The following is a 19,789-nucleotide window of genomic DNA, read 5'->3' on the forward strand; positions in this document are numbered from 1 at the left end:
TTTTAAGAACGAGAAGCAGCAAAGGACCTAAGCCCACCTCTAGATGCAACTGCTTTTTATTTGTTTAAAATAATTTTGTTACCATGTATCTGTATATGTCTGAATGTGGCTATGTGTGATTATTTGTCCATATGTGTGTGTTTGCGATTGTATGTCCATATGTGTGTGTGTGTCTTTGAAAGGCAGAGGCATTGGATGCCAAGAGCTGGCAATACAGTTGGTTGTGAGCAGCCCCACCGCTGCTAGAACTAAACTTGGGTTCTCGGGAAGAACAGCTGAGAACACTTCCCTCCTGCCGGGGCATCTCTCCAGACCCATGTAGCAGTACTCTTCAACAGAGTGAATCTCTATCCTGGGACTCATATTTTATTGTTGTTGTTGTTCATTTGTTTGTTTGTTTGGTGTTTTTGTTGTTTTGTTTTTGGTGACATGGGATTTTTCAGTGCAAAAAGGCAGGATGCCTCTTATCCCACTGGTACGTGTCTATGTGTGCATAAAACACAAGGAGTGGCTTGGTAACCTCATAGGCTGCTGCATATTGTTTGCCCAAGATTTCTCTGGTACTTGCTAAACTGTTCTTAAAATACAAGCACATTTGTACACTGGACAGTTACAAAATAACAGTTTTGGTCTTTTGGGTCTGTGGGTAGAACTGTTGTGCTATTTATTAATTCCTTGCTGCCCTCTAGTGGTCAGATTGAAAAAGTAGTTTGGGTTTTAGCTCCCTTCCCACTTTGAGGGGTTTGTATTGTTTTAATTTTGAGACAAGGTCTCTGGGCTGCTCAGGTTAGCCTGCAGCTATGAGGTCTTCTCACCTTGCTCTTCCAAGTGTCAGGACAATGGTTATATACCACCATGTCTGGCTGGGAGTTTACTCCTATAGCCTATAAAATTCTAATGTTCAGAGGCTTTGTCGCAACGAATGAACCAATTTGTGTGATTTAAATCAAGAGATTGATAGTGGCTTATAAGCATAAGTATATTTGAATGCAGTCTTTGAAGATAAGTGAGAAAGAAGTTTTTAATTTTCACATAGGGTAGTCTTTCCTACTGTAAATAGGGGATTTTGGAATCCCCTATGATGTGTATTTCATGTAAAGAAAAGTATTCTCTTCATAAGTACATATTCAAGAATTTCCATGAGGAAAACACAACCCTCACCACGAGAACCAGGACATTTCTAGCACCATCATTTGGGTGGATTTTGTGCTTTATATGTATGCGATAGTTCACTTCAAATTGTCATCCTCACATAACCTGGTATTGTGTGGGAGGAAATAACTGTGGGTGTATTTTATCCCAGCAAAAGGAAATGACACTAAGCCTTCCCATCATGCTTTAATGCTGAAATACCTTATTTATTGTCAATCTGGACAACATAGAAACTAACAATCAAACGAAGAAACGCCAGACATCCCAAGTCCCTCCTTCCATTTTGCTATTTCCTTCTTCTTTGGGGGTAGCTCAGGTGCGTGAGAATGTTTGTGTGGGTGTAAGAAGGTATACCCACAAGGCACACACGCGTGTGCATACAGATACACACACACCTGATACTGCCTGTGCCTTTGTCACTGTCCGTCCAGCATTTGTTGTGATCACTGTTCCTTTATGAGAGTAATGACACAGTACTCCATCTTAAACCGAGTTCTTTCAGAGAGGCCTTAGTCCTATTTTGTGTCTCCATCTTGGGGATGTGTGATGGTGGCCTTGGTGGGTGGGCTGCGGTGGAAGGGGGTGGCTCCTATGCTGCTGAGGACAGCGGGTCTTGGCCAATACTTTCCTTGTTCCCTGCAGCCTTGGCATCATGTTTGGCTTTGTGGCCAACCAGCAGACAAGGAATCAGATCCAGAGGACCAAGATACTGGCGGAAAGCAATTTCAGAGACTTGCAAACCCCCCTGACTGAAACCCCGAAGGTAAAATCCTACAGCCTACGCATCCCATGTGTAAGCTGCTCTGAGTACCTGTGTGTGTTTAGAAGCTCAGGAACCTTTTAGGAAGTCAGTGAACCCACATGGAAAGTCATTGCCCTTTAACGAGGTAGATGAAGAAGCACGATAGAGCAGTCTCAAAAGCATGGAAATGTGGTTTCCATAGCTTTAAGACACAGGTGTCTTATTTTTGCTTTATTTTATTGAAACATGACAAAATCACTGCACATATAAAAAGTACCTAACAATTTTAAGAGTCTCGCTGTGGGTTGTTTTGGTTGTTGTTGTTGTTAACATTGTTGGATGCTGTTGCCTTTCTGTTTGGTGGGTATAGTTAACCCCTCCTCATTTCCATAGTTACTATTAAGATGTAATTCATTAGCTTTATGCATACCTGCTTATTATCTGTGTAGGTGTGTCAGCCTGCTTAGGAAGGACTTTCTTTTCTCTCTCACACACATACATACACACCTCTCTGTCTCTCTGTCTCTGTCTCTGTCTCTGTCTCTCTCTCTCTCTCTCTCTCTCTCACACACACACACACACACACACACACACACACACTACATCATTTTGGAAGGCAGCAAGCAGAATAGCTGAAGGCGGTGATGAGGAAGCCTCTTTTGCCCTCACCTCAGTGTGTTGATGTGTCACCTGTACAGAATGTGACTTGGAAAGGATATGAGCAGGAACTGACTTAAGTGTGTGATGCTCATGGGTATTGGCACTGGGGAGAGTCCCCCCAACCCCATGGATCCTTGAACAAGGCATGGCCTTCCAAGTCGACTCTGTCCTCAAAATTCTGTGCATCAAGTGTGTCAAGAAGCTGACAGGAAAGGATGGGGACAGTTGGGGGGGGGTGGAGAGCCGAGAGCTTAGCCCTGCATGGCTTTGCGGTCTAGCACAGGTAGAATATACTTTTCTCTCACCATGTAAACAAAAACTCATGATTTTCACGTAACATCCTGAAGATTCCACCATGGGAAACTCTATAGATGCCTCTCTAGATGCCAAGAGTAACAACAGCGGTGCTTGAAAAACGAGGCTGCCTCTCATCCTTTTATAAAGAGAGTACATTCCTGGGACTTTGGGAAAACTTACCTGGTTGAACATATATGAAGGCCTCAAACATGTAGAAAATTTACAGATAATTGAATAGGCAGCCAACAGATAGAACATAGCTGTCTCCAAAGAAAGCACAACGTTTAGCCTCTGGTAATCAGGGAAAGAAAATTTAAACTCTGAGGTGTATTCACTGGGAAGGTTAGCAACCCTAGAATGTTAACCCAGCCTCACAGAGAGGTTGGAAGTGGGCCATCTGAGCCACTGTAGGTAAGAAGATAAGATATTCCTTTAGAAGACCAGTCAGGAATAGTCAAGTCCATGAACTCATGAGTCAAAACTTCAGAAGACCTTCTTGTTCATTGTTTCTTGAGTCTGGGCTGGCTCAAGTCTGGGCTGTGACCTGTTTATGACCAGGAGGACACAGTGGACATAACCTTGATATAGTCGGAAACTCCAGCATCTAGGAGCCTTGAATTGAATATTGCTGATGGTGATCCTAAGGATATCTTATGAAGATACCCAGGCTGGTCACTAAGAAGATGCAAGAACACATGGAGGGGGAGAGAGAGAGAGAGAGATACCCGCCTCTGCTCATCCATACAGTCCTCAACATGATCCCTCTAGCTGGTCCACAGAATCATGGGACATTTAAGACATGACCAAAGCTAGTAGGTTTATAATAAGCAAGTTCAGTAGATAGGTTTGTAATAGGCAGTAAAGTGTGGGGTTATGTCCATCGGAGAGCCAGATGAGTGCTTACCACATCCTAGCTCTATCTTTTTCAAAGTGCTCTTATAGAGTTATTTTTTTTTAATTTTAAATCTTAAATATTGTCTTTGTATAATGACTTTGCACCTCAGAGGGCAGATGCCATGTAATTCTATTTTCCAGCAAATTGAGTATATACTGGAGCAGTACACCAACACCAAGAACAAGGCGTTCTCAGACCTGGATGGTGAGTAGCATTGAAAGATGGTCTGCATTTTTATTGTTATGCCCCAGAAGATGACTTAGCTACTTACCTCCTATAAAGCACAGACCAAAGGAGGAAGCAACTGAAGGTAGGAGCAAGGCGGGACAAACTGCAGAACTACTGGGTGTTTGCCATGGGGCACTGGATGGTTGAAATCCAACTTTTAGGGACCAGAAAAATGACTTAGTTGTGAGTAGAACTTGTGGCTCTTATAGAGAACCTAGGTTATGTTCTCAGTACCCACACGGAGGCTCATAACCATTCTCGACTTCAGTTCTAGGATATTCAAGGCCTTCCTTCAATGCTTTCTTCAAGGACAGCAGGCGTACACACAGTACACAGACATATGCGCAGGCAAAACATTCCTCCACATAAATAAATCTTTTTTTTAAAAGCCACTTGTTGTGGTAAATCTCCAACCCCAATAAGCCCATGGAAGAACACACAACTCAGTTATGATATTAATAAGATGCACGCCTAGATTGGGCAGATCTCCCACCACACTACTCTATTCCCCAGCTATGAGATCCCTTGCTACTTGTGGTTCCTCCTGGCCACGTGGTTCTGGTCTGTATTCCTTCCACCTCCTCTTCTTCTGTCTTCCTTTCTCACCTCCATGTCTCGTCATCACCTTCCCCTCTCTCACCCTCTAAAACCTCCAGCCCCACCTTTCCCTTCTGCTGCCCACTCATAGTCTCTAGCCTTTATTTAACCAGTTAAAGTGGAGAGAGGGCTCACACGAAATCATCCGAATATGTGAGCCACTCCTCCTAGGCACAGTCCCTCTTGAGGAAGCAGAATTAGCGTCAAAATCCACAACAGCCACTCAACGTTTAACTTCAGTTTCACAAGCAGAGGGACTTGGGTTTCTGTCTTAAAATTTTGCTTTGCAGGGCCAGGTAGTGGTGGTGCACACCTTTAATCCCAGCCCTGGAGAGGCAGAGGTGGACTTATCTTTGTGAGTTCGAGAACAGCCTGGTCTACAGAGTTCCAGGACAGCCAGGGTTGCTACTACTACCACTACTGCTGCTACTGCTGCTGCTGCTAATGTCTTAATTAGGGTTTTACTGCTGTGAACAGACACTATGACCAAGGCAACTCTTATAAGGACAACATTTAAATGGGACTGGCCTATAGGTTCAGAGGTTCAGTCCATTATCATTAAGGCAGGAGCATGGCTACATCCAGGCAGGCATGGTGCAGGAGGAGCTGAGAATGCTGTCTTCAATCTGAATGCTGCTAGTGGAAAACTGACTTTCAGGAAGCTGGATTAGGGTCTTAAGCCCATAGCCATAGTGACACACCTACTCCAACAAGGCCACACCTCCAAATAGTGCCACTCCCTGGGCTAAGTATATTCAAACCATGACAAATAATAATAAACAAACAACTAGAATTTTATGTTGTTTATTGCAAAGCTTTCCCTTTAGTCATTTTCATGCACTACCTGCTAAGTGCCCCTATAAATGGTATTTAGAAATAGCCGGGCCTTGTTCTTTGTTGGATCATGTCTCGTGAGTTCACATGCAGCTTCGTTAAGTGGTTATGAACACAAGGTGACATCTGTCAGTATTTGTTGGAAGGAGTAGGGTGGGGCAGTGGTGCTGATATCTGTTAGCCAAGGCAGAGGATGCCTCTCATCATCCTACAGTGCACAGGACAGTTTACCCCCAACAAAGCACTATCTGGTCCCAAATGTCAGTGGTATTACAGTGGAGAAAATCCAGTGTAGGCAGAGAGCTGGAGACAGTGGTTACATCACACAACTCAAGATGGCAAATGCTGTGTTCTTCACCCAAAGCCTGAGGTTCACGGAGAATAACTTTCCCTCGTGGAATGAGAGTTTGGGGTTTCCGAGGCAGCTGATGACGTCTCACATCAGGGCCCACAGCGATGGTCTGGTGTAGAGGCTGGGACTTGAGGGCAGGAAGAGAGATGTTTTCCAGGTTCAGACTCCTGGGATGTGAGGAGAGCTCGTGAGAACTGAAGAAGCAGACCTGTCCTCATGAACATCTTTGCTTTGAATCCAGGTATCGGTTCCTTGCTGGGAGGCAGAATAAAGGACCAAATAAAACCCAAAGTAACTCCTGTTCTCGAAGAGATTAAGGCCATGGCGACAGGTAAGCCTGGTGGCAAGTGACCAAGAACGGCCCATCCTGGCTTCCTGGCTTCCCAGGGTCACTCACTTTGACTTGCATGTTTTCTGGTGGGTCGGGATGAGAAATACAATCTGGCCATGCAGACAGGTCTGGCAAAGACATGATCTGTCCCAGGATGTGTGTTGTTTTTGAAAAGCTTGTGCTGAATATATGATACTGGAAAAACAAAGTCATTTGAGGTAATAGTGACCCAATTTGATAGGGGTTGGCCACTTGTTTTTGTAAATAAAGTTTTATTAGAACACAGTTATGTGCACATGCTTAGGTATGGTTGATGGCTGGTTTTGTGCTGAAATGGTAGAGTTTTGTGGTTTGAGGAGATTAGACCCATAAAGCTTATAAGTTATTTACTATCTGGACTTTCAACAAACATCTGTTGATGTGTTGGGTGCGGTAGCACATCTATAACCTCGGCATTAGAAAAGCAAGAAAACCATGACTTTGAGGCCAGCCTGGGCTAGGTAAAGAGTTATGTAGAACCTTGAATCAAAAAAAGGGTTAATTAATTAATTAAAGGGGGTGGCCTTTTGAAATCTTCAGATATCAATTCTGTCCACCCCTAACCCTTTTCTTTGTAGGTTAGAAACCCAGGAAAGTAAACCTCAAAGACTGGTCAACCTCCTTTCTTCCCTCCCTCCCTTCCTCCATCTCTTCCTCCATAACTTCTCTCCTTCCCTCCTCCTCTCCCTCTTCCCCTCCATCCTTCCTTCCCTCCTCCCCTCCATCCTTCCTTCCCTCTTCCCCTCCCTCCTCTCCTTCTCTCCTTCCCTCTTCCCCTTCCTTCCCTCCTCCCCTCCCTCCTCCCCTCCATCTTCCTTCCCTCCTCCCCCCTCCTCCCCTCCCTCCTCCCCTCCATCTTCCTTCCCTCTTCCCCTCTCTCCTTCTCTCCTCTCTTCCCTCCCTCCCTCCCTCCCTCCCTCCCTCCGTCCCATTCTCCTTTGCTCTCCTCTGCCCTTCTCGCTCCAGTGTCATTTCCTGGGGTGAATGCTCATCCCTAGTTTCTTTTCCTCTCCTTGATAACATTATTTGTTAATATTGTATATGTGAACATGTGCCGTATGCACCACTCGTCACCTGTAGCAGTCAGAAGTCCACTTCACGGGGCTGGCTCCTTCCCTTTTCCTCTGAGAGAGTCCCAGGGATGGAGCTTACTTTGTCAGGCCTGTAAGCCAGCACCTTTACCCTGGCACTGCTGTGCCAGCTGCTTTTCCTCTTCTAGAAGAGATAACAGTTGTTTCCAACCAGTGCCCTACCCTTAATACATTTTTCTTTTCTTTTTTTCATTAATTTTCTCTTTATGAGTGTTTTTGCCTGCATGTATGTATGTGCACCATCTGTGTGTTTGATGTGTGGAGAGATCAGAAGAGGACATTAGGCCCCCTCCATCTATAGTTAGAGTAAATCTCCATTGTAGGGAACCAGGAAACCAAACCTGGGTCTTCTGCAGCGGCAGCAGCAGCAGCAGCAGCAGTAGCAGCAACAAGTGCTTTTGACCACTGAGACGTCTCTCTAGCCCCCTTCCCACACTGTATTTTCTTCACATATTATTAAAGCTCATTTTAAGGCCAGCTTGAATAAGTTAAGTTTCCACTGTGGCCAGGAATGTGTCATCACAGATGCTTGGTGAGCCATTCCAGTAATGTGCTTGTTCCTGCATGCGTTGTGAGGTATCCTATAGAGACGACCACATGGACATGGGTCCAAGCCCACAGAAAGTCTTCCTCAGCCAGCTGCCGAGCACACTGGATGTTTGACACCTGAGTGCAGCCCCAAACCTTTCTCAGTGTGAGCATTTAAGTACAAAAACACACCCTCAGGTAGCAAGAACGGTTAGCCAGAGCAGAACTGCAGAAACCAAAAAGCAAGGTCACACTTGGAGACTTTTCCAGAATTATGGACTTTGATGGAGTTTTAGCAGCCCACCTGCTGGGTCCCAAGGCCCGAATGGTACTTTTGTCATGGTATCAATTGTGCTAAGCTCCCGGGGGTCTTCTAAGGTCTGGGGATCTAGAACACATGGATTTTAGATAGACCGGAATCATTACAGTTGACTGAGTACATTACATGTGGGCCGCAGGTCAGTCCACACAAAGGGAAAGAGCTTTGGACTGGCTCATGCTAATTGGCTGGAACTAAGAATTAGGAGTTGAGCTGAAATTAAGAACCTTTCAGGTCTTTTCTGCTTTCTTCAGATGCATGCAGCCTGGGATCGTGGAATGACTCTGAGTTCAGCCCTGTACTTATTTTAGGGGCATAGCATGCTTCAGGCTTTTAGAAAATAGAGATTTTTTTTCCTTTTTTTATTATATATTTTTATTTTCTATATTCTTTGTTTACATTCCAAATGATTTCCCCTTTCCCATTTCCCCCCTCCCCATATGTCCCATAAACCTTCTTCTCTCCACCCATTCTCCAATCACCTCCCTCCTTTTTCTCTGTCCTAGAGCAAGCCTTTGCAGGATCAGAACACTCTCCTTACTTCTTCATGGGAGTCATTTGTTATGCTAATTGTGCCTTGGGTATTCAGAGCTTCTGGGCTAATTAATATCCACTTATCAGAGATTGCATTCCATGTGTATTCTTTTGTGACTGGGTTACCTCACTTAAGATGATATTTTCCAGATCCAAACATTTGCCTAAAAGTTTTGTTAATTCATTGTTTTTAATTGCTGAATAGTACTCCATTGTGTAAATATACCATTTTCTGTATCCATTCCTCCACTGAGGGACATCTGGGTTCTTTCCAACTTCTGGCTATTATAAATAAGGCTGCTATGAACATAATGGAGCATGTGTCTTTATTGCATGCTGGGGAATCCTCTGGGTATATGCCCAGGAGTGGTATAACAGGGTCATCCTAACGTGTTATGCCCAGTTTTCTGAGGAACAGCCAGACTGATTTCCAGAGTGGTTGTACTAGTTTGCAATCCCACCAGCAGTGGAGGAGTGTTCCTCTTTCTCCACATCCTCGCCAACACCTGCTGTCTCCTGAGTTTTTAACCTTAGCCATTCTGACTGGTGTGAGGTGAAATCTCAGGCTTGTTTTGATTTGCATTTCCCTAATGACTAATGATGTTCAGCAGAAAATAGAGATTTATAACCACTAGGTTCTTCCTGGGACATGACAGAATAGTCCTTATAAGCTAGAATGTTTCTAGACAGTGACTAAATAAACACATGCTTCTTGGGCCATCAGCCCACTATATCACTTGTCTTTCTTTGTTTCTTGAATGAAAATAACTGAAATCAAAGGTCGGGGTAATGAGATAAAGCCAGCTGGCGTGCGCTCTCTCGTCATCCTCTTGCGTTCTGATCTGTTTAATCCTATGTTCTTTTTCTTTCCTAGTGGTAAATAGTTTTATTGAGTCTCTGTATCTGACAGGACATGGCAAAGAAACTGCCAAGATGGTCATTCCATTATTAGGGGGAAGGTTTTGTTCTGAGTAAGAGAGAGAAGATACTTAGAGGCATCTGGAAGAATCCAGAGCAGAGAGAAAAAGAAGTAGATGGGACATGACCAACAGATTGGGCATGGCCAGGACTGTCTCCAAGAGAAGCAAAAGAGTGCCTGTGTGTGTGTGTGTGTGTGTGTGTGTGTGTGTGTGTGTGTGTGTGTGTGTAAGAATCATGTGATTTGCTGGGCAGTGGTGGCGCATGCCTGTAATCCCAGCACTCTGAGTTCGAGGCCAGCCTGGTCTACAGAGTGAGTTCCAGGATAGCCAGGGCTATACAGAGAAATCCTGTCTCAAAAAAACAAAACAAAAACAAAAACAAAAAAAAAGAATCATGTGACTTGAAAGGATGAGCAGCTATGGAGAGGGAAGCCATGAACTGGGACAGGCCTTGGAGTTTAGGGTAGAGGGGGAGCTGAGAAGAGTCTGGATGCGAGTGCAGGGACTTTGGCCAGCCAGGACGCTGCTATGCTGATAGGCACCATAGGTGTATGTGTGACCCATATGCGCCTTCTGCCAGAGGTAAAGGAAATGACTGCTCTGGGGGGGGTGGGAACCTCTTTCACTAGCTCCAGAGGAGTGCTGTCTTTTATAGAGCTGTCAGAAATCCTGTAGTCCAGCTTGAGCTCGTTCCGGGATACATGCACTTTCTGAGATCTAACAGTCTGTGCCTGGGCAGGGTCTCGCTAGGTGGCAAGGGTGCACCGCTGACTTCCAGCATGCTCGTTGACGGTTTAAACATTAGTAGGTATGGTCGGAACAAATCAAGAGCAAAGAGCAAAGCAGGTTTCAAAGTATTTCTGCTTGGGTAAAATTATAGAATTGGTTGGAGACCAGGGGTTGTACACCCAAGCACTGGAAGCTTCCTCCAGGTTCTGAGTAGATTCTGAAAGCTTACTCAGGCAAGTTAACATCTCTTAAGAGCTGAGGCCTACCTACCACTGTGAGAACCAAGCCTAGACCCACAGACTCTTGGTGTCAGGGTGACCCAGCTCTCTAATTCACAGCTGTGTCAACTGAGGCCCCTCAGAGTTTGCCACAGATATTCTCTCTCTCTCTCTCTCTCTCTCTCTCTGTCTGTCTCTCCCCACCCCGTGTGTGTGTGTGTGTGTGTGATGCCTGTGGCCTGTGTGTATACAATCTTAACACTCATGTTTACTGGCTTGCCAGGGATGAGAGGCGTCACCCACTGGTTGAGGGGATCTGCCCTATTTCTTGCCTCATTTCCTTTGCACCCTGATGTTCTCATATCTGTTTCGTGAATGACTGAGGAAATATCTGATAAGGAAGATTCACTTGGCCAGAAGAAGAACAATGGCTGCTACTTTAAATTTTTTGCCTTTTCTTTGTGCTGTTCTAAGCCACTGTAGAAAAGATATGCTATTACCTCCTTAGTCTTCAGCTGGGATTCTATACTCTAATATAGCAAATCTTAAGATTCTGTCCTGGGGCTTGGAACTCACTAAGGAAAACTTAAACTCGTTGCCTTTGAGGAATTGGATTGTTCTAATCTTCTTGTCTCCTGTGTACTGTGAATTGTGGTAACCTCAACATCGCTTTTTTTTATTGGATATTTTATTTACATTTCAAATGTTATCCTTTTTCCTGGTCTCCCCCCTCCCCCCCAAACCCCCATCCCATCCCCCACCCCCTGCTTCTGTGAGGGTGCTCCTCTACCCTTTCACTCCCACCTCATCGCCCTGGCATTCCCCTACACTGGGACATAGAGCCTTCCCAGGACCAAGGACCTGCCCTCCCACTGATGCCAGATAAGACCATCCTCTGCTACATATGCAGCTGGAGCCATGGGTCCCTCCATGTGTACTCTTTGGGTGGTGGTTTAGTCCCTGGGAGCTCTGGGAGATCTGGTTGGTTGATATTGTTGTTCTTCCTATGGGGTTACAAACCCTTCAGCTCCTTCAGTCCTTTCTCTAACTCTTCCATTGCCACCCCTCACCCCCACCCCAACCCCGTGCTCAGTCCAATGATTGACTGCAAGCATCCACCTCTGTATTTGTCAGGCACTAGCAGAGCCTCTCAGGAGACAACTATATCAGGCTCCTGTCAGCAAGCACTTTTGGCATCTGTAATAGGGTCTGGGTTTGGTGACTGTATATGGGATCCCAGGTAGGATAGTCTTTGGATGGCCTTTCATTCAATCTCTGCTCCACAGTTTGTCTCCATATTTCCTTTAGACAGGAGTAATTCTGGGTTAAAAATTTGGAGATGAGTGGGTGGTTCCATTCCGCAATCAGGGGCTTTGCCTAACCTCTGGACATGGTATTTACAGGTCCTCCTTCTCCTTTATTTGGGCATTTCAGCTAATCTCATCCCAGTTGGGTCCTGGGAGCCTCTTGCTTACCTGGCATCTGGGACTTGCTGGTGGCTGTCCCCAGTTCCCCATCCCCCATCACTACACACCTCTGTTCAAATCCCTGACCCTCTGGATATAATCCCAGGCTCCTCCCACACCTGATCCTGCCCCCCTCTTTTTCCCCCTCCTCTTCCTCCCAAGTCCCTCCCACCCTCTCCCTTCCATGCTCATTTTGTTCCCCTTCTAAGAAGGACTGAAGCATCCACGCTTTGCTCTTCCTTCTTGAGCTTCATATGGTCTGTGAATTGTATCTTGGGTATTCTGATATTTTGGGCTAATATCCAATTATCAGTGAGTGCATACCTTGTATGTTCTTTTGTGACTGAGTTACCTCATTCAGGATGATATTTTCTAGTCCCATCCATTTGCCTAATAATTTCATGAATTCATTGTTTTTAATAGCTGAGTAGTATTCCATTGTGTAAATGTACCACATTTTCTGTATCCATTCCTCTGTTGAGGGACATCTGGGTTATTTCCAGCTTCTGGCTATTATAAATAAGGCAGCTATGAGCATAGTGGAGCATGTGTCCTTGCTATATATTGGAACATCTTTTGGGTATGTGCCCAGGAGTGGTATAACATCTTAACATGAGGCACTGACACAAAAGACTTTCAGGATATCTGTACTTGACGTCCCAAGGAGCGGGAAAGCTAGGATCTAGGTCTAAACTTGACTGAATCTAAAACTGTACTCTCAGTTGCTGCTCTAGCTTTACTTCAAACCTTCTGCCTCATTGTTCTGATTCATTTAATTATACAGAAATAGTTGTTTAGTTACTTTCCTGTTGCTGTGATACAATGCAGTGACCAAATGCACGTTAAGGAGGAGATCATCTGAGCTTACAGTTCCAGAGGTAATGGTAGAGATCAAATAGGGCAGAGAGATCACCTCTCAACCACACCCACCCTAGTGACCCAGGGACATACTTCCCACAGCAAGGCTCCACACCCCTAGAGTTCCACAGCTTCCCCAACAGCACCCTTTACTAACCAGCGACCAGGGTTTCTGATGCCTGAAATGCTGAGGAACATTTCTCATACAGACCCTCACATTCCACTCACTGGCCTCCACAAGCCCATGCCTATATATATATATCATAATGCAAAATGCACTTAGTCCAACTTCAAACATTCCCCTACTTTTGAAGAGTCTGAAGATCGTTTAAAAGTCCAAAGTATCTTCTGAGACTCAAAGCAATGTCTTTACTATAACCCCACTGTGTCATTAAAAAAAAAGAAAGAAAGAAAAAAGAAAAACCACCTCCAACAGATTTCATGCTTCCAACATTACAATGGCACAGAAGATACATTCCAAAAAGGGAGAAAAGGGAGCGTAGCAAGGATATAGTGGACCAAAGGGAGACTGTTGACCAGCAGAGCAGACTCCAAATTCTGCATCCGCATGTCTTACGTTCAGGGCTTACTTAGATAACTCTTCCCTTTCAGATTTATAGATATCAACATGTATTGCTTCATCAATTTTTAATTAAAAATTTGAAGGCTAGTATAAAAATAATGGGGTTCCTTATGCCATTTTTCCTCTTTATATATTTATTTGGTGCATGGGTGGGGTACAGATGTCAGACTTCAGAGGACAGTTCTTTCAGAGCTCACTCTCTTCTATATGTGGATCCAGGGACTGATCTTAGCTTGTCAGCACAAGCACCTTTATTCCATGTGCCGTCCTGCCAACCTTCATTGTAGCTGTCTTCCTAAGCATGTGTCACTGTACCTTTTATTGACCTCCCCCAATGCCTTCACCCCCGCCCCACACCACCTGCCCATTTCTGGCTTGTCAATGGTTGTTGGCTTAATACTCATAGCCCGTGTATGGATGTAATTGATTCTCAAGTGGATTAAACTGCTTTGTTGACCAGATAGTGGTTCCCATGAAGTTCCTGAGTTTGTGCTCAACCCCTGCTTAATGAAAGAGAGCCCGTGGAAGGGAGAGAAGAACTGGGTGAAGGGGCTGGCAAGGAGCGCTGGTTTCTCTTGTGTGTCCTGTCCCGTTGCCCTCTGCAGCTGTCCTAGCTTATCTCCAGGGTCTTTCTTTCTTTTTTTCTTTCTTTCTTTCTTTCTTTCTTTCTTTCTTTCTTTCTTTCTTTCTTTCTTTCTTTCTTTCTTTCTTTCTTTCTTCCTTTCTTTCTTTTTGAAGTATTCTTCTGGCCAGGTCTGATTCTAGCTGTGTTTTTACAGCCATCAAACAGACCAAGGATGCCCTGCAGAACATGAGCAGCAGCCTAAAAAGTCTCCAGGAAACAAGCACCCAGCTCAGTACCAACCTGACCTCCGTGAAAAACAGCATCGAGAATTCACTCAACAGCAGCGACTGTGCTTCAGACCCAGCCAGGAAGATCTGTGATAGCCTCAGACCATGGCTAACAGGTCTGGAGAGCAACCATGACTCAAGCCAGGTGAGCTGGTGTGAGCACACCACAGCCAGGAGAACTAGAGGGAGCCAAGCCGGGCTAAGACCGGGCTCACGGTGGCTTGGGCTGGAGAGGAGTAAGAGCTGGTGCTCTGGGAGTCTTTTCGGGACCTTGGATCACTTGGCTGGAGTGGATACAACCGAAGTAAACAAGATGGGGCTTTTGAGAAGTTCTGTGCCATTTGATGGTCTAGCAGGGTAAATTCAGATTGAAAAAGAGCAGGATACAAGCTCACAATTAAGTAGTTTTTAAAACTCTGGCACCCTGGGATGTGGGAGAAGGCTCGGCGGGTTAGAGCACTCGCTGCTGCTCAGTTCCCATCTCTCTTGGATAGCTCACAGCTGCCCGTAACTCCAGATCCAGGGGCTCCAGTGCCCTGTCCTGTTCCCCACACGCACTGCACTCCCATGCGTGCATATCTCCACATGGACATACAATACACCTAAGTAAAAAAGAATACTAAAAACACCTGTAAAACTAGGCATAATAACTACATATGCCGGAATAGACAATTCCATTATTTTCTAAAATCTATCTCCTCATTTGAGATTCATACAATTTCATATTTGTGATATTAATTATAATTAATATATTTAATTATATTACAATTCACTGTCTAGATAAAATAATATTTTAACATACGTTTTCTCTCCTTCATATTTTATGAGTTGATTTTTTTTTAAAAGACTTCACATATACTATCAGTGCATATCTGCTGAGTTATATTTGGAATCATCAAATGTACTTTTAAAGGTCAGTTCTCGTTTAGCTATTTGGAATAGATCTTTTGAGAGGATAATATTTTATGCCTTGTTGTTGTGGTTTGCCTTTTTGAGACAGGGTCTCACAATAGTCCCACACCTGCCTGGAACATTTTAAGCAATCCAGGCTGACCTCAAACTTTTACCCTCTACCTTCAGCTTCCTAACACTGACTGGTAAGGCAGGCATACAGCACCACACCTGGAGCTACTGCTTTTTAGTATGATTTCTGCACTGTGGGAAAGTTATAAATGCGTGGCACTCCTTTTGTGCCCTTGAATACTTTTTCCGAGTGTTCTGCTTTCCTTTCTGCCGTCGTAACACAATACTCTGACCAAAAGCAATTTAGGGGAGAAATAGGTTTCTTTGGCTTACTCATCCAGATCACAGTTTGCACTTAAGGGAAATAAGGGCAAGAACTCAAGCAGGAATTTGAAGTAGAAACCATCAAGAAAAGTTACTTGCTGGCTTGCTGGTCCTTACCTAGCTTTGTCCTGTTGAGAGCCCCAGGGCATGGGTCCCAGGTGCCAAGAGCTATTTTACATGGAACCCAGTTGTAATTCTGGCAAACTGGTTCCAGACTTCTAACCAATGAAACCACCAGCTGCATTATTTAATTTTAGTGTTCTTTGTTTGTTTACTTATTTGTCTTATTTAATGTAGAGGGTCCAACCCAGAGCCTGGCGCCTGTCACTTCATTTAGACTGTAGGCTTGGCCCCTGCTTTACTTCCAAAAGTGATTTTTATTAAGTTTATAGCGTAATAAAACTTCATTAAACATGTTCTGCACTAGCAGCTGTGCCAGTAGCCACACATACTTTTATCTGTACCTCATTAGCCGACTACAGCAAGATTGAGAACTTTAAAATCAGTTCTCCTAGATGCCACTTTGAACAGAATATGATTTCCCTAAACCTTATTTTGTTTCATACTGGGACTTGGATGTGAGATGACTGTGTGTGTGTGTGTGTTTGTGTGTACACATGCACATGCCCACTCAGGAGCATGTGTGAAGGTTAATCACCTTTTCTTATTATTTGTTTCATAAATTTCCAGCTCCCATCAGTGGATAGAGAACTCAACGCCGTTAATGATGTCGACAGAATTGATCTGGAGAGCCTCGTCAAAAGGGTATGCTCCTTGGAACAACTAAGGTAGCTTACTCTATATAAAGGACAGTCTAGTACATAGGAACATAGGAAACAGTGAGATTGCATGATGGCCTTGACCTCTGCTTTCTTGGCCTTACTTGTGGGTGCAGTGTAGACCGAACCTTACTCTTGATGCAGAGTGCTGCCTCGCTCTGCCCAGGAGCTGCTCTATTGACTTCGTTTTGTTTCCTTCCTAAACGTTATGCTTTTTGATACACTCTGCCCTCAGTCTGGTGTTTACTTTTCTCTCCCTCTCCTTTATCTGTGACTTTGTGGTTTTAGCCTTCATACACTACTTTCTCTTTTATGTAAAAAAAAAAAATTGTATATGTTTCCCTCTCGAATGTCTTTGCTCAACATCTTTAATGTCCCAGTGGTCTATGGTTCTTATTTCAATGGTGCAAACAACCACTTTCTTTGGACTTTCTGCATATAGTCCAAAGGACTTTCTTCTAGGCTGAAAAGACGTTAAGATGATCTCTGACTTATCCAGTTAGAAGAACATGGTCTCAGCCTAGGCATACAGCTTAGTGACAGAACACTTGCCTAGCAAGTGCAAGACCCTGGGTTTAATGCCCAACACAAAAAAGCAACACATTTATCTAAAGGACACTTGTGTTTAGACTGCTGATGGTTATATTAAGGTAATTTCAATCTTAAGGTAAATGTTACACCTTGATTTTGCTTCTCTACTTGATATAAAATGAAATATAAGCCAACTGATCTTCAATTCATTTCGAAATATTTTTAGGGGTATATGTCGATTGATGAGATACCCAATACAATACAAAACCAAACTGTGGATATCATCAATGGTAAGAGTCATGCTTCAAGGTTATTCTGCTTCTCTCTTTGCTAATGCTCTGATTGGTGGGTATGAAGGAAGGGCTTGTTATAAATGTTATTGTTCTTTTCTAAAAAAAAAAAAAATCTGTCAGTATACCCTATGGTATATCAGATATTGATATGGAGTACCAGATATGGAATATCAGACATTTTGATTATGCCATCTGTAGTCAGTGGTGATATAGACAAGAGAAAGAAAAACACCAAGGTTCATATTTAATGTTTGTTGCTATATGGTAAAGATGTCACTGGGAGGTCACTCCCTAAGCTGGGCTCTTCTGGGGCTTATGACAGTTGCAATTTGGAAGTTCCTGTTATAATTAGCTTCCTGGGGAGCCACCCCCAGATTGTTATATTTCTGAGATGACTGTAGAGAAGAATTTGTCTTTGCAGAAGCGGTTTCTTTCTGTCCATGGTCCTGATGTGATTGATGGTCCTTTAGGCTTTAAGGCTGCTTGGAAGTTTAGAGACTCAAGTCTATGCTGAGGAGATTTTAGGAACTACTAAACCATGCTACATTCAGGTTACGGTGCTGGGAGTGAGTGTACAGACTGATATAATATCGGAAGCTCTTTATGCCAAGCAGGGTGTGCACTTGGGATTCTTTGCCAGCAGCTGAGTAAGATTGTCTTCTCTCTCTGAAGATTATCTTCCCAGTACTTACTTTGTCCACTTACCACATGATTTGAAAATCACTAGTGTTCCATGTTAGAACCTGGAGAGATGGCTTCGCAGTTAAGAGCACTGACTGCTCTTCCAGAGAAGCAGGGTTTAGTTCTCAGCACCCCGCATAGCAGCTCACAATCATCTCTAATTCCAATTCCAGGGCATCTGATTCCCCCTTCTGGCTTCATTTGGGCATTGCATGCATGTGATGCAGACACACATGCAGGCAGAGCACACCTATACCCGTAAAACAAAATAAATAAAACTTTATAAAGCGATACTAAAGGCAAGTTTATGCTCCTCTGAGGTGACATTTGAAGGCTACTTACTGCACTCTGGATGTCTCGTAGCTGCCTGCTTACTAATCTTTGGTTTCTTGTTTTTCCTCCCTGGAGCTCTTCTGCCCATGTGAGCAGTCCTCTGTTATAAGTGTGCTGCATGCATGAGCTAAGCACAGCGTTTCTTTCTGGTGTCATTGCTTAAACACGATTCAGCATTCTCCCAGGGCCAGACAAGTACCCATCTCTCACCCTGGATGTTAGTTTGTTTTTATGAATTTAGTTCCCATTATTTGAGCCTTCAGTCCTAACCTGAATATTTTTTAAGTACTTACTTTGTGCCAGGCTCTTCCACATGTTGGACATGTGAGAAAGCATTAGGCATGATCACTGACTATCCTTCAGCCAATCACACACACAGATCACACTCTGGTAACACGGCCAAGTATGTGCAAGGTAGGCACAGTGGGGAGGCAACAGGAGGAGCCTTCCTCAAAAACAGACAGTCTGCACACTGAGGCCTGAAGAAGCCATTTGTCATATAGAAAGAGCTTCAGCCACCAATGCTGACAAGGCTGTGCCTTATGTCCTAGGGCGAGGATAAGACAGGCCCTTAAAGATCTGCTCAAAGCAGACTGGGTCTTCACGTCACTTCTATTGAAATGGCCTGTGGTGACCCTGCAGTTAAGAATCTTCAGGAGTTTTTGTACAGGAGCCATTTGGGGAGGCAATGAGGTACCAAAGAGGTCCTCAAGCATGGTGTGCTCAACTGCTGTCTGTTTCTAAATTTCAAATCCCTGTGGAAAACATATTTGAGAAGGTTCCCACCATTTTAATATACAATCACATTTTGAACCAAGCCTCAGAGCTCTACCACTTACCCAGAGTCCAGCAGAGTGCTGAGAAGAATTTGGAGAGCTTCAGCCCTGTTTACCATTGCTGTTACTTTGGCAGTTTCTGTTTCTCTGCCAGTCAGGGCCAGGAGACTTTTAACTATTGTGTTTGTTTGTTACATATCTGGGTCAGAACCTAACCTCTGGACTTGTGGGAGTGCTGGTTAGGTGACAGTGTGAGCAGGTGGCTGTGATCTAGGATCTATTGGGACAGAGAAGCACATTCTAGAAAACTAGTGTGTCCTTGGATTTAAATCTCCACTCTGGGGAGCTGTTAGGGATCCGAGTGGAAACTGAGCTCTTGACATGTAGGAAACACAGGTGGACTTCTGTAATAAGTCTCCAACTGCATGAGTCAAGCAATTTTATTTGTTGTTGTTGTTATTACTATTATTACTATTACTATTTTATTTAGTTAGTTATTTTGGTTTTTTGAGATAGGGTTTCTCTGTGTGCCAATTCTGCCAGCTGTCCTGTAACTCACTTTGTAGACCAGGCTGGCCTCGAACTCATAAAGATCTTTCTACCTCTGCCTCCCAAATGCTGAAATTAAAGGTGCTGCATCACCACACCCCAGCTGACAAGCAATTTTTAAATAAACAACTGAGGTCACTTTTTCAGGAAATAATGCAAGAGACGTATGCCCATGAATGCCATTTCGTCCTATTTTTAGTCTGTTTCTCCTCCACTTCCCTTTTCTCCTTTTCCTTCTTTCCCTTCCTCTAAATTCCTTCTCCCTACTCCCCCCTCCACACACCCCTGTGTCTTTGACAAACGATATTCCCTATAAGGACCAGGATGTGCTCAGG

General features: G+C 44.1%; 1 protein-coding gene across 6 annotated transcripts in view; it reads left to right on the forward strand.

Annotated features, from left to right (window-relative positions):
* Prom1 (prominin 1) overlaps positions 1-19,789 on the forward strand; it is a 100,584-nt gene that overhangs the window by 48,704 nt on the left and 32,091 nt on the right. For all 6 annotated transcript variants that reach the window (XM_052199144.1, XM_052199143.1, XM_052199146.1 and 3 more), the window contains exons 5-10: positions 1,795-1,915; positions 3,887-3,950; positions 5,999-6,088; positions 14,153-14,370; positions 16,203-16,277; positions 17,049-17,112. In XM_052199144.1, coding sequence (XP_052055104.1) covers positions 1,795-1,915; positions 3,887-3,950; positions 5,999-6,088; positions 14,153-14,370; positions 16,203-16,277; positions 17,049-17,112 — 632 coding nt within the window. The remainder of the gene's footprint in view (positions 1-1,794; positions 1,916-3,886; positions 3,951-5,998; positions 6,089-14,152; positions 14,371-16,202; positions 16,278-17,048; positions 17,113-19,789) is intronic.

This window comes from Apodemus sylvaticus, chromosome 11, assembly GCF_947179515.1.
Source record: "Apodemus sylvaticus chromosome 11, mApoSyl1.1, whole genome shotgun sequence".
In the NCBI taxonomy this organism is placed as follows: Eukaryota; Metazoa; Chordata; class Mammalia; order Rodentia; family Muridae; genus Apodemus; species Apodemus sylvaticus.